This window comes from Physeter macrocephalus, chromosome 9, assembly GCF_002837175.3.
Source record: "Physeter macrocephalus isolate SW-GA chromosome 9, ASM283717v5, whole genome shotgun sequence".
Lineage (NCBI taxonomy): Eukaryota > Metazoa > Chordata > Mammalia > Artiodactyla > Physeteridae > Physeter > Physeter macrocephalus.
This window is the reverse complement of record NC_041222.1, coordinates 41,557,496-41,573,170: the sequence shown is the minus strand read 5'-3', so window position 1 is coordinate 41,573,170 and position 15,675 is coordinate 41,557,496. Positions and strand designations below refer to the sequence as shown.

At 38.7% G+C, this 15,675-nt stretch overlaps 1 protein-coding gene across 4 annotated transcripts in view; it reads left to right on the top strand.

The window, feature by feature from the left end:
* The window catches only part of MAMDC2 (MAM domain containing 2), a 162,550-nt gene that overhangs the window by 127,583 nt on the left and 19,292 nt on the right, over positions 1 to 15,675 (top strand). For 2 of the 4 annotated variants that reach the window (XM_024126846.3, XM_024126847.3), the window contains exon 11: positions 1,840 to 1,992. In XM_024126846.3, the coding sequence (XP_023982614.1) occupies positions 1,840 to 1,992 (153 nt within the window). Of the gene's footprint in view, positions 1 to 1,839; positions 1,993 to 4,396; positions 5,142 to 15,675 lie in introns of those variants that run through there. The other 2 variants (XM_028493889.2, XM_024126848.3) reach the window with 2 other exon arrangements.

The following is a 15,675-nucleotide window of genomic DNA, read 5'->3' as shown; positions in this document are numbered from 1 at the left end:
AAGAACGTGCCACGTACATTTAATCTGTGCTAGTCTGTCCTTTGCTTTTCTTGCCAGAAGTGCCTCTCTCATTTAGAAATGATGCCTTGACTGCAGTGTGTGACTTTGTACATATGACTTGACCCCTGTATCTTCATCTATAAGAGAGGTGGTAATACCTACCTGAAAAGTGGGGATAATACACATAAATTCCCTAGTGTAGGACCTAGCACAAAACAGTGCTTTAAAAACAAATACCTTCTATTATAGTTCCTTTGGTTATTATTATTGTTGTTGCCTCAGACGCATGGAGATTTTCAAGAAATATTGATGAAATTGTTATTATACATAGACTAGGCTAAACATATCATTTCTAAATGATAATAAATAAATATTTTCCAAGTGAATTAAATGACAGTGGAACAATGGAGCAAGCATTGATGATAGTGACAAATATTGTGGCTGTGGGTTGGACATTATATCTAATGAGAAAATGGTGCATACCTCAATCCAAATCATTGGTTTCTATCTACTAATTACCACTGCATCCTAAGTCTCAGGGTATCCATTTCTTTAACAAACAGGCAAATTGTGGCATCAATTTGGCACCAGAGAATAATCTCCATGTTTATTTAATTAAAAGATAATTTGTTTGTAGTCAATTTGTGTGGCACTGCAAGAACAACATAAAACAAGATAAAAATCTCTACACTCAAGACGTAGAAAGGGGAATGAGGCTTCATTAGCTTGTAGTGTATATAAAATAAAATGAAGTAAGATAATTATCATGCAAGAGATGGAAAAGATAGGCTGTTTATTAGAGAATCTAGATGTAGGGAGGTACAACCAAAGAAGTCCCCAGGAAGTTGGGAGGTGACACCACTCTAATAATAATCACTATTACGGTTATTGAAGATAGCACCCAAAGACATAAACATTTGTTTTTGGAAATGGAAAATAAGCCTCCAGGTAGCAAAACACCAAGTTCTAATATATATTTAGCTAATATTTATTGAGAACTTCATGTTCTAAATATTTTACATACATCATCTTATTTAATCCTCACAACCCCCTGAGGTGGATACCATTAATATTCCCACATTATAAATAAGAATGCTGAGGCACAGAAAAATTCAGTAACCTGCTCCACACATATTAAGCTATGTCTCCAAAATCACATTTAATTCTTTCACATTCTCCCCCTCCTCCAAATCAGCTATAGAGTTGCTCTGAGGACTCCCTTCACTCCTTCTGGATTTCTGAAGGAAGCTCCTGCATGCCGTTTTATTATTTTTATGTTTCCATAAAGGCAACATACATCCAATTTTCAGAGCTTTATAAGCTCATTCACACAAATAAATTCACAAGTCAGAGAAAGTTTCTTTCTCAAAGTATTCCCATACTTTTTTTTTTTTTTTTTTTTTTGTGGTACGCGGGCCTCTCACTGTCGTGGCCTCTCCCGTGGCGGGGCACAGGCTCCGGACGCGCAGGCTCAGCGGCCGTGGCTCACGGGCCCAGCCGCTCCGCGGCATGTGGGATCCTCCCGGACCGGGACACGAACCCATGTCCCCTGCATCGGCAGGCGGACTCTCAACCACTGCGCCACTAGGGAAGCCCCATACTTTTGGATCTAGATTTCTGATTGTTCTCTGCCTCTCTGGCAGAACCTAGGGTGGAGTCCAGCCTCTAGCCGGAGGCACCAGCGTGGCTTAGGTGGGCTTCTGGTGAGAGGGCTGCCTCTTCATGTGGGGCATGTGGCCGGACGACACCCATACGTGCAGCACGTGCTTCCAGTGAGCCTTGGAATACATATTCATTGAAAGAGCCTCAGCAATCGCAACACCTGCTGTTTCCTTGCAGAGAAGCTTCCAACTCCACCTGGAGAGTGTACTTTCGAACAAGATGAATGTGCATTTACTCAGGAGAGAAGGAACCGGAGCAGCTGGCACAGGAGGAGGGGAGAAACTCCTACCTCCTACACAGGACCAAAGGGAGATCACACTACTGGGGTAGGTGAGTTATGCCACATGGTGCTGTTTCCTAAGGAAACCAGAAATAGCATTCTAGGGGTCCTTTACTGCATTTTGAAATGGGAAAAATGATGTGTCTAGAATGAACTGCACGTGGGATGCTATACATGTGGGGTAGGTAATTCAGTATGTGCATTTAAAATCATTCTTTCTGTTTATTACATTGCTTATATATCTTGCTACAAAACGGATTTAAAGGGCTTACAAAGATATGCACACAAAGATAATTTAATTAGAGGTAGGTTTAAAAATAAAAGAGAGATGGACAACAATGAAAAAAAAGTATATGATGATCTAAACTTAAGCCCAGGACTGAGACCTAGTATAGAAATATGCTGGCAGACAGGGGAGGAGATATATCAGTTTGAGTCCTCACTTTCTAGAAACTGAAAAAGATGGAAAACTCATCTGTAAAACAAGATTTACAGTGTTCTTAGGATAGAAACAGATGAAGCAGTCCACCAATGGGTGGAGGCAATAAGGAGGTGCATTTTCTGTAGAAAATGTATAAACTACAATAAACTAGGCTAAAAGTTGATCTACTTCTTATTATCACCATGTGTCAGCAATTGTAAACAATGTCAGTGATAAGAGTACTCCCTAAAGAATAGACCTTTCTCACTGACCCTCTCCATTTTACTTGGTATACCAGTTGGATAACAGCACATCATTTGGTCCAGAAAAAAAGAACTATCCCTGATACTAAGATTATGGAGATATTTCCTGAAGGGTCCTTACAGAGAGTTGCATCGTGCTGTTTCTTATGGTCTACCTCAAGATAAGTCTAGGGAATAACACCACAGAGCAACCTATAGCATAACCTATTTGTTGAATTGGCTTAATTTGGTAGGGTGCAATCAGGAACAGCTTTGTTTTTTCTTTCCAACACTCTCTTCAAACATACCCTAGAGAATTCTCCCTTCCCCACCCCTTGGCAGATCCCATAGCTTCTCAGTCTGGTTGAGGTATAGGAGCCGCCACACATTCAGGTATGTTAAAAAGTCCAATTCAAATTAAAACTTCAGTTTCTCATTCAATCAAATCATCTTTCTCCCTCAGCATGGGCCTGATTCATAGTGTGGAGATGATAAAAGGGAAGACTCTCTGTGCTTTAACTGTGTTTAACTTCCTCCTCTGCCCCTTATCTTCATGATCATTTAGCCAGGGTGAGTGCAGGAGGAATTAAAAGAAAATAACTTTTAAAGTGTTTGGTGCTATTTCAAATTCTTTCTTGGATATTGAATACATTCTGTTAGGACAGATATCTAAATACTGGCTCTTTGGAGAAGGTATCGAAATACTGCCTCTTTTGCATCTTACCATTTTTGGCACTGTACTCTCTGGCTGATCTCCTATGGCTACCCCCTCTTCCCCTAGCACTTGCACTTACAGAGGTACAACTCACACAGATTTTCTGCTTACATTCCTCCTGGCAGTTTTGACTTGGGTCCTTTCGAGAGCCTTTGGTTCCAGCCACCTTCCCAGTGAGTATCCATTTGGCCTAGGATCCTAAATGCACCTTTGCCTGACTAAGAAGAAGATGTGCAGCTTGGTCCTACCACTGACCTCTCTTTCCTTCCTGTTGCTTCAGAGTCTGGGACAGTGTCGCATCAGTTAGGGATGCTGTTGAAGAGATTCAGCCTTGGTTCGACCAGGTTCCAGCACTGAGTAGAAGATTCTAAGAGAGCTCTAAGAGTGTGTGAGACTATATCTGGAAAGACAAGGAAGTTAAAAAAGATGACAAAAAAAGACTTGTATATGTTAGGACTATTTTGGTTGGGAACAGTTTGTTACCCTTTGTAACAGAAAGAAAGGCCATTTCAGGGCTGACTTCAGGCATAGCTTGATGTAGGGGATAAAACTATGTCACTGGGATCAGTCTCTCTCTCCATCTCTCTGCTCTGGTTTTTCTGAGTTGGCTCCAATCTCTGACAGGCTCTCCTCTCATGGTAGCAAGAAGCTACAGCAGCTGCAGCCTCATGGCCTTTCAACACTGAATCTAGTGAAAAGAGATAACTCAAACCAACAAACAAGAAATGAGTCTCATTAGCTCTGATTGGCAGTGTATTGAGGGCAGAGTACTATCAGATTCCTGTTTGAATCCCCACAGGGCTTACTATTGTACCTTATACACTACAGAGGCTCAAAAATGTCCATGGAGTGAATAAATGAACCTACAAGCCTTCACTGATGTATATAAGAATAACTAACCATTTAGTTAGCAAGACCCCTAGAAAATGTGATAATGAGGAGAAACTAAATTACAAGAGGAGTAGAGAAAGATCAAGAATGAATCAGCTTTAGTTCGAGTCCATTGTAATCACGATGTTGTCTGTATGTATGTTTTTCTGGGGGAGGGAGTTGATAGCTTTTCTTCCATTTCTCAGGAACACCAAGAAGGCTAGCAACAACAGATCTGAGAAGAGGGCCATGCTGTGGTGGACTACCACAGGGGAATCCTCTGGGTAACAGGCCATGCCACGTCTTAGACACGGAAGAGAGGACAAAACAAAAATAGTGAGCAGTGGAGAGAGGGAGTCTCTGAAAAGGGCAAGGAGGGGTCACCAGGCCTGGTTATAACAGACCCATGAACTATGGTATCAAGGCTCCCCACTCACTAGGTATGAGACCTTGAGAAAGTTACTTAAAATCTCTAAGTCTCAGTGATGTCATCTAGAAAATGAGAATAATTATAGCTACTTATCTGTTTGCTTACTTCAAAGGATGGTTGAGTTTAAACTTGTTTAACTTGTAGATGACATTCCACCTCCTCCCCATACACAAAATCTATGAAAGTCTTACAAAAGCACATGCAGGAGAAATTCCATTACTCATCATTTTGCTCCTTTATTTACGTTGTTCCTGGTTTAAGGGCACATGTTAGTTAACTTGGTGTGGCTTTGTTTAAAGAAAATGCTATGATTGTGTTTGCTTTGTCTCTTTGAAAACTTTGAAGACTGTTTCAGCTGGCTGGGGTGAAACTTCATAACAAAAATTGTAATGCAAAAACTTCTTAGTATGTTCATTACTTATTCCAAGAAAATAATTGACACAGTGTACAACACAGAGAATTCTGTTTTTGTATTATTTTTTTCCCCAGTAAATTGCTTCTAGGATTTGCCTTCTTCTGCATCCTTCATTTCACCTGTTTCAATGCAAACTTCCTAAAGGTTCTCAAGACACCTTTCAATTTTCTAACCATATAAAATTTTTTACAGATTGTATCTTTTTATTCCTATGTACAACAATGCAGAGGGGTAGCAAATTTTGCTATGTGTTGCCCAGGGTACCTACAGATATAGCACTGGAGTTTTATGTCTTGGTTTTGTTCTTTAAGTTACTTTAACAGTTATTCTGCTGGGGAAATAATAATATCTAGTGATCATTTATGGAGCGTTTACCACATGCAGGCACTGTGCTGGGACCTTTATATCCTGTCTTAGTCAGTTTGAGTTGCTATAACAAAAATACCATAGACTGAGAGGCTTAAATAACAAACATTTACTTCTCACAGTTCTGAAGGCTGAGAAGTTCAAGATCAAGGTGCTGGCAGATTCAGAGTCTGGTGAGGGCCCACCTCCTGGTTCATAGACAGCAGTCTTCTTGCTGTGTCCTCACATGGCAGAAGAGGCAAGGGAGCTCTCTGAGGACTCTTATAAGGGCACTAATCCCATCTATGAGAGCTTGGCCCTCGTGACCTAATCACCTCCCAAGATCCTACCTCCAATTACCATCATATTGGGGATTAGGATCTCAACATATAAATTTCAATAAATAAACATTCAGTTGATAACACATCCTTACCACAACTTGTAAAGTATGTGAAAGTGCCCATTTTTCATATGAGAAAACTGAAGGTTGGAGAAGTGCCTTTCCAGGGCCACACAGCAATAAGTGGTAGATTAGGGACTGAATCTCAGGAATGTTGGGCTCTAATGTCCATATTCTTTCCACACTGCCTCACCACCAGAGTTTCCCAGCCTACATGATAGTAAGAGACCACACATGACCTGGAACAGTTGTGACAGCTTATACGTGAAAAGCACAATTCTTCACATAGCAGCGTAATCTCACCCCTATTACCCTTCACACCAAAGAGGGGCGTCTGCTCTTGGAAAGGATATATTCAAACTGATGGTAGTTTTAGACATCCACTGAAATGTATCCAGCAGAAAGTATCTAAATTTTTTCTGACCTGTTTCTAGTGTCAGTGAACAAATATTGTCAGTTTAACTCCAGGACTGCAGCCCACACACCCACTGTGTATCCTAAACCTTCAAAGGGTGGCTTCCCCTTTTCCTGGCCTCTAATGGCCTAATGTGGGCTGATATACTGGCTCTCAGATTACAGTATGACTAGGATCACCCATTCAAAAATTAAAGCATAAGCAATTAAAGACCCTTTTAAAACAATTGTTTATTTGTTAAAACTACCAGTGTCATAAGCTACATGTGCATAATGTAAGATGAAACATCTTAGAACTGGGGGCAACCATAAATGTTATTTAGTGTAGGATCTCTACGATCTTGATTTATTCCATATTTTCTGAGGACCCACTATGCATTAGGCACCACATAATTGCCGCAGAATTACAATAAGTAAGATAATAACAGTTAAGTTCTAGAGATGATGGAACCACGCAGAGAGGAACAGTTAGCTCTCCTTGGGAGCGTCTTAAAGAATGAGTGGGAATTCATCAAGAAGAACATCAGGGAGTAGGGAAGCATTTCAGGATGGGGGAATGACAGGTGCAAAGCATGGAGCCATTAAGCAGTATGGCAGCTTCAGGGAACTGCAAGTGATTCTACCTGGCTGCCATGTAGGATACTGTCAGCGGGAATTCCCAAGATAGTGAAGTCTGAGATATAGGCTTGTATGCAGGTAGTACATTTGGAGATGTGATCCCAAGGAGTACAAGTGTGGGGCAAAGGCATCAAAGCAGGGAAAGAGGGAGAGCTGATACGAGGATGCGTCCCTGACTTGGCCACTGCTGTGACCATCTGGCTGCTTGATCTGGTGGGAACAGCTGAGAAACCATGTTGAAGTATGTCTCAGAGCCATCACCCAGGGGAAGAAAGGGAGAAGCATTTGTCCACAGGTTCCCTTCCTGCACTGGCCAAAGATAAGTGTCCATTCAGCATTGGCTACTCTCTCTTCCTTTATTTCTAGGTTACATTTGCATGGGTGCTGAGTGATTCTGCCGAGGGCCAAGCTCAAAATGACTGCACAAAACTCAGCATCAAATACAGGAAGTAACAGGCAGTTGGCATGGGCCCAAGACAAGGCATCTATCAGGTGCATCTGAGTGAAACTGTTTAAAGACTGTGTAGAATTAGTTGTAGTAATGGTGACTAGAATAAGAGACCAGTGAGACAGAAAATCTGTAGTAGTGAACAGAAGCATCTCATATGGGCACGTCTAGGAAAGTGGTGGGAGATGACAGTGGACAGTCAGATGAGAACCAGATCACCAAGAGCCTCGTCTACATGTTAAGGAATTTGCATATTCATTCTTTGTAGAAAAGGCATTCATTGAAAGGCTTTAAATGGACCATTTTAGTGGTCCCAAAGCAAAATGATGAAGCTTTACTTGATAGTTTTCCCAATAGACATCATAGTAGGCACCACTTTCTTAGCCATCCTGCTTAGGGGCTTTACATCTAACACTATCCTCAACATCTGTCTAAGTGATCACAAAGGTCTGGGAAAATGAGAAGCAGTTCCATCTCAGAAAAGGCTTGAAACCCTTCTCCAGTGGCTCCCTTATAAAGATGAGGGTAGACAGAGGCAAATTGGGGATGAGAGCCAGGACTCAAACACAGTTCTCTTGATTCCGCCTTCAGCTCAGGTGATACGTAAGGTGAGGTCTTGGGCATTTATATTCAGATCAGCTTGAAAATAAACAGGCCAGTACCATGAATGAATGACTTTTGCTGAATGCTGTACAATATGAAAGAGTATCAGCTTCATAAATCAGAGGCCAGGTGTCAAAAACATTATAAGAAAAAGGATTATCACATCTAACTCCTTTATTAGGATAGAATTGGTTCTATATCAGGTAGCTTTTAGTGTATAGCAAACACCCCAAAACTTAGTGGCTTAAGATAATAACCACTTATTTCACTCACTATTCTGCAAGGTGGCAGTTTGATCTGGGCTGAGCTGGGCAGTTCAGTTCTTGGTTGGGCTCCTTCATGCATCTGAAGCCATCTGCCAGGTTAGTGGGGAGCTGGCTAGTTTAGGGGGGCCTCAACTGGGATAACTTGTTCTGCTAGGTCAGATTCAAAGAGTGAGGAAATGGACTCTATCTCTTGATGGGAGGAGCTACTGGATATAGGGAAGGAATAATTATGGCTATTTTTGCAAACAATCTACCATAGATTATATCAACCTTCAAAATGGTCCCTCCTGAATGGGTTATTATTGTGGAATCTTGTAAAGTCACTTGCATTGATGGTAGAAGTGCTAAATTTAGCAAGTAAAAGTATTATGTGACACCCAGTTAAATGTGAATTTCAGATAAACAATGAATAATATTTAGTAGAAGTATGTCCAGATTGTGGACATATTTTTGAGTGCAAGTCATGGAAACAAAGAACATTAAAACCAGAAAGGACCTTAGAAAACACATGGCCTGGAGGTTGCAAATTCAGATGCAGTCATGTGTTAGGAAACCATGTCTTTAGCATGAGGGCTGTTATGTAACACAGTGTGGTGGGGACTGTGGTTTGCTGATGTATGTGCATCATCTAAAGGTACTCAAAATCAAGTTTTAAGAAATTATTGTGATACCTAGATAAGTATCTGCAACCAGGTTTAGCTCAGATGCTCCCAGGTTTTACTGTCTAACTGAGGTTATTTGATTCAACAAAGTGACATAGCTAATTAAAGGGGGGTCTAGGACTGGAACCAGATGATCATGACACCCAGTTCTGCACTCTCTTCCTACACTGAGATGCTTTTCCTTTAGCCTTACTTTGACAACTACTCAGTATTAGTTTAGAAATTGGATTGTAATCCAGGACCCCTAAATACCCATCCAGGGATCTCCTAGATACTACTAGAAAAGTACATTGCTATTCATTTTTTTAAAGTAAAATACTTACTGAAGTATAACATGTACATAGAAAAGTGCTGCAAATTTCCCTCTAAATGCAGTGTTAGCTGTAACCCACCTGTTTTAATAAGTTGTGTTTTCCCTCTCATTCAGTTCAAAATATTTTCTCATTTCCTTTTTTCTTTTATGCATAGGTTATTTATAAGTGTATTGCTTAATTTCTAAATATTTGGGAATTTTCTAGTTACTGTTTTTAATTTGTTTCTAGATAATCCGACTATGCTCAGAGAACATACCCTTAATGATTTCAATCCTTTGCCATTTGTTGAAATGCCCAAAAAAGAGTCAATTTAGGTAAATGTTCTATGTGTGTTAGAAAATCATGTATATTTTGTTGTTGTTGTATGAAGTGGTCTGTATATGTTGACTGAATCAAGCTTGTAATCCTGTCCCTATTTTCTATATTTTTACTGATTTTATCTGTTCAGTTGAGAGGTGTATTAGTTTCCTATTATGATTGTGAATTTATTTCTCCTTTCAGTTCTATCAATTCTTGCTTGTATATATTTTGAACCTGTTATTAGGCATATAGAAATTGTATTTTTTAAACCCCAGAAGATATGACTGGTTTGGTTTCTTCTATATTTATTCACATATTTCTCCATTCCATTAGTATTCATTCCTTCCCGCATTTCCATGTTTCTCTCTTGAATTTTTTTTTTTTTTAGGAAATATTTCTCTTCTGCCAGAAGTATTTTCTTCTGCATCTAGTGTTTTGTTTTGTTTTGGTTTTGGTTTGGGGTTTTGTGTGTGTGTGTGTGTGTGTGTGTGTGTGTGTAAGTCCGCTGCTGATGAATTCTCTCAGTTTTTGTTTGTCTGAGAATGTCTTTATTTTTCCTTTACATTTGAAGGATGTTTTTTGCTGAGAATAGAATTCTAAGTTGACAATCATTTTTTTAATCAGACCTTTAAAGATGTCATTCAGTTGTCTTCTGGCTTCCATCATTTCTATTGAGTCAGTTTTCAGTCATATACTTGTTCCTTTGAAAGTGTACTTTTATTCTCTGGATGCTCTTAATATTTTCTCCTCATGTTTTGTTTCCAGCATTTTAAAATGATTTGCATGTGTGTAGTCTTCTTTGTAGTTATTCTGTTTGGGGTTCATTAAACTTCTTAATCTTTAGGTTGAGTTTTCAACAATTCTTGACCTTTATCTTGTCAAATATTTCTTCTACCCCACTCTATCTCCTCTCTGCCTGAGATTCCAGTTACATGTACATTAAAAGATTTCACCATGTATTATATATCCTTTATGCTCTTTTACAAAGATTTTCTTTTTGTTCTCCGTTTTTCAGTTTGGATATTTTCTATTGACCTATTTTTTTTTAGTTTGCAAGTCTTTTTTGCTATGTCCAGCATGCTGTTAAATTCAATGATTGATTACTTAATTTTAGTAATTCTATTTTTCAGTTACAAAATTTCCATTTTTTTAAATATTAGCTTTATTAAGATAGAATACACACACTATACAATTCACTCTTTTAAAGTATACAATTCTGTGGCTTAGCATATTCACAAAGTTGTGCAACCATCACCACTATCTAATTCCAGAACATTATTATCACCTCAGAAAGGAAACTTGTATACATTAGCACTCACTCCCATTCCCTCCCCAACTCTTGCCACCCCCATCCCTAGATAATTACTAATCTACTTTCCATCCCTATGTATTTGCCTATTCTGGATCTTTAATATAAATGCAATTATACAACATGTAGTCTTTTGATTGGCTTCTTTCACTTAGCATAATGTTTTCAAGGCTCTTACTAGTAGTATGAATCAGCACTTCATTTGGTTTTATTGTGATTATGTTCCAATGCATGGAAATACCACATTTTGTTTATCCATTATTTAGTTGATGAACATTTTGTTTATTTCTACTTTTTGGCTATTATGAATAATGATGCTACGGTATTTGCATACAGGACTTTGTGTGAATATAAGTTTTCATTTATTTTGGTTGTGTTGGATCATATGGTAACTTTATATTTAAACATTGAGGAATTGACAGACTATTTTGCAAAGTGACTGCACAATTTTACATTTCCACAAGCAGAGTGTGAAGGTTTCTCCTTCACACATATTTCTCCATATCCTTATCATACTTGTTGGTTTCTGGTTTTGATTATACCCATCTTAATGGATATGAGGTGGTATCTCATTGTTTAATGTCTGTTTTGTCAAATATTACTATAGCCACTCCATTTCTATTTTGGGTACTGTGTGAGTGACATATCTTTTTCCAACCTTTCACTTTCAACTTATTTGTGTCTTTGAATCTAATGTGTGTCTCTTGGAGGTAGCATATAATTGAATCTTTTGAAATCCATTTTACCTGTCTCTACTTTTTGATTAGAGTGTTTAGTACATCTACATTTAATGTGATTACTAATAAGGTAGAATTTATGTCTGCCTTTTTTCTATTTGTTTTCTGTATTGTATGTATTACAGTTTTTGTTGTTCCTTTATTCCTCTATTACTGCCTTCTTTTGTGTTTAATAGATATTTTCTAAGATAACATTTTAATCTCCTTATTGTTTGTTTTACTATATATTTTAAAAGTTATTTTCTTAGTATTACCCTAAAGATTAACATTAACATCTTAAGACAATCTAGTTTATATTTAATATTGACTTAATTTTTTCATGGTATACAAAACCTCCTCCTTCCTTTGTACTATGATTGTCATGTACATGATATCTTTTACATTATAAGCCCATAGACATGATTTTTAAGTTATTGCTTTATGCAGTTGTCTTTTAAATCAGATATTTTAAAAAGAGAAACAAAAATACATTTATTCTGTCTTTTATATATACCTATATAGTTACCTTTATCAGTGCTCTTTCTTTCTTCATGTGGATTGAGTTATTGTCTGGTGTCCTTTCATTTCAGCTTGAAGGATTCCCTTTAGTAGCTAGTGATGAATTCAGTATTTGTTTGTCTGGGAATGTCTTAAATTCTCCTTTGCTTTTAAAGGATAGTTTTTCTTGATATAGATTTCTTGGTTTTCTTTCAGCACTTTTGAATTATGTCATCTCACTGCTTTCTGGTCTCTTATGTTTTCTGAGGAGGAGTCAGATGTTAATCTTATGGAGGATCCCTTGTACATGATGAGTTACTTGAGTCACTTTTCTCTTACTTTCAAAGTTTTCTTTGTCTTTGTCTTTCAGCAGTTAACTGTGATTTTTCTAGATGTATGTCTCCTTGAGTTTATCCACTTAGAGTTGTTTGACCTTGGGTGTGTAGATTAATATTTTTCATCAGGTTTGGAATATTTTTGGCCATTATATTTTTTAAATGTTCTTTTTGCCCCTTCCTCTCTTTCCTTCCTTCTGAGACTCCCATTGTGCATATGGTAATACACTTGATGCTGTCCCACCAACCTCTGAAGCTCTGTTCATTTTTCTTCATTCCTTTTCCTTTGTTCCTCAGATTGGATAATCTCAGTATACCTGTCTTCATGTTTACTGCTTCTTTCATCTGCTAGTTCCAATCTGTTGTTGAGCCTCTCTTGTGAATGTTTCATTTCAGTTATTGTGCTTTTCAAATCCGTAATTCCTAGTTGGTTTTTTATAAATTCTCTTTTTAATGATACTCTCTATTTGGTGAGACATCACTCTCATACTTTCTTTTAATTCTTCAGACAGAGTTTTTTTAAATTCTTTGCACATATGTATAATAGCTGACTTAAAGTCTTTGTCTAGTAAGTTCAATTATAGGCTTCCTTAGAGACAGTTTCTAATGACAGCTTTTAATCTTGTGTATGAGCCACAGTTTCCTGTTCCTTTGTGTGTCTCATAATTTTTGTTGAAAACTGGTTATTTTTAATACTACAATGTGACAGCTGCCCCTCCTCCCAACATTTTGTTGTTGTTGTTGTTATTGCTGTTGTTCCTGCTACTTGTTTGTTTAGTGACTTTCCTGAAATAATTATCTAGAGTCTGTATTCTTTATTGTGTGTGGCCACTGAAAAATATGCTCAGCTTAACCATCAACTAACGACTGAAGAGAGATTTTTCTTAAATGACTTGAACCAGTACATCTCCCAGCCCTTGCAAAGGTGCTCTGTGTTTGTATTGGGGCATGGTTTCAATGCTCAAGTAGACAATTTACATCTCTGCTAGCCTTCACTTTTTTCTTTTTCAGAGACTCAAAGTCAGCCAGCTTAGGACCTTCTCAGTTCTCTCCTGGGTATGTGTATATCTCTGTACATGTGCATCGTTTTCTAGATTGAAAAGAATATTTTGGAGTTTTGCAAAGCCCCCCACAGACATACTGTTCCCTAATTTTTTTCTTGGAAATTTTTTTGTCAGCCTTTTGTTAGTTTCCATTGTTAATAGCACCTTAGGCAATTGCAATGTTAAACAATTGTTTGATTGTTCTTGGCAAATGCCCGTGAGATAAGGCTGTTCATACAGAATAAGGTTTACCTCAGTCAGGTTAAATAAAGACAAGGTGTGGGAATGAAACTTGCCAAGCAGGTCAAGTAATGACAGTTTTCTGTATGTATATATGTATGTGTGAATATTTATCTATATAGTATATAGATATATAGATATGGCACTGGAATGCTGTTCAGGCATAAAAAAGAATGAAATCTTGCCATTTGCAACAACATGGGTGGACCTTGATTGCATTTTGCGAAGTGAAATAAGTTAGAGGAAGAGAGATGAATGCCATATGTGCTCACTTATATGTGGAATCTAAAAACAAAACAAAAGACCAAATTCATAGATATATAGATAGATTGATGTTTGCCAGAGGTGAGGTGTGGGGGGTGGGTGAAATGGGTAAAGTGGTCAAAAGGTATCAACTTCCAGCTATAAAATAAAGTCATGGGTATGTAATGTACAGTATGGTGACTATAGTTAGCAACGCTGTAGTGCATGTTTGAAAGCTGTTAAGAGAATAGGTCTTAAAAGTCCTCATCACAAAACACACATACACAATTTGTAACTGTGTGTGGTGATGGATGTTAACTAGACTTGCTGGAGTGATCATTTTTAAATATATACAAATATCAAATCATTATGTTGTACACCTAAAACTAATATAATGTTTATTGACAATTGTATCTCAATTTTAAAAAAAGGAAAAAAAGAATTTGGGTAGTCTTAGTCTTGGGAAGGCAGAGGAGAGGAAGGGCATTGCTTTGCTAAATGTGGATCACTTTAAATGTTTTGCCTTATCTTTTCAATCTATCCTCTATTGTTGAGGCCAGTAAGGAAATGTAAAACCTCAAAATGAAATTTTAAACAGAGATTCCAATGGAGTAAAAAAGACTTTGTTGCATAGTCACGACTTAGCTCACCATTTCCTTCGAGGGAGAACTACTGGCTGTTCTATTTCTGAAGAGGAGAGAGTGGAAGGTACACAGCAGAGTCCAGAAGAAATTCCATCCTGGCGGATGAGAGACTCCCTCTTGCGAGAGCACCAGAATCACAACCAACTGCTGAACAATCATCGTCAGGAAGACACTGGAACTCACCAAAAAAGATACCCCACATCCAAAGACAAAGGAGAAGCATCAATGAGACGGTAAGAGGGGCACAATCACAATAAAATCAAATCCCATAACTGCTGGGTGGGTGACTCACAGACTGTAGAACACTTATACCACAGAAGTTCACCCCCTGGAGTGAAGGTTCTAAGCCCCACGTCAGGCTTCCCAACCTGGGGGACCGGCAACGGGAGGAGGAATTCCTAGAGAATCAGACTTTAAAGGCTAGCGGGATTTGATTGCAGGACTTCGGCAGGACAGGGAGAAAAAGAGACTCCACTCTTGGAGGGCACACACAAAGTAGTGTTCGCATCAGGACCCAAGGGAAGGAGCAGTGAAACCATAGGAGACTGATCCACACCTACCTGCTAGTGTTGGAGGGCCTCCTGCAGAGGTGGGAGGCAGCTGTGGCTCACCATGGGGACAAGAACACTGGCAGCAGAAGTTCTGGGAAGTACTCCTTGGTGTGAGCCCTCCCAGAGTCTGCCATTAGCCCCACCAAAGAGCCGGGTAGGCTCCAGTGCTGGGTTGCCTCAGGCCAAACAACCAACAGGAAGGGAACCCAGCCTCACCCATCAGCAGACAAGCGGATTAAAGTTTTACTGAGCTCTGCCCAACACAGCAACACCCAGCTCTACCCACCACCAGTCCCTCCCATCAGGAAGCTTGCACAAGCCTCTTAGATAGCCTCATCCCCCAGAGGGAAGACAGCAGAAGCAAGAAGAACTATAATTCTGCAGCCTGTGGAACAAAAACCACATTCACAGAAAAATAGACAAAATGAAAAGGCAGAGGACTATGCACAAGATGAAGGAACAAGGTAAAACCCCAGGAAAACAACTAAATGAAGTGGACATAGGCAACCTTCCAGAAAAAGAATTCAGAATAATGATACTGAAGATGATCCAGGACCTCGGAAAAAGAATGGAGACAAGATTGAGAAGATGCAAGAAATGTTTAAAAAGACCTAGAAGAATTAAAGAACAAAAAAACAGAGATGAACAGTACAATAACTGAAATGAAAAATACACTAGAAGGAATCAATAG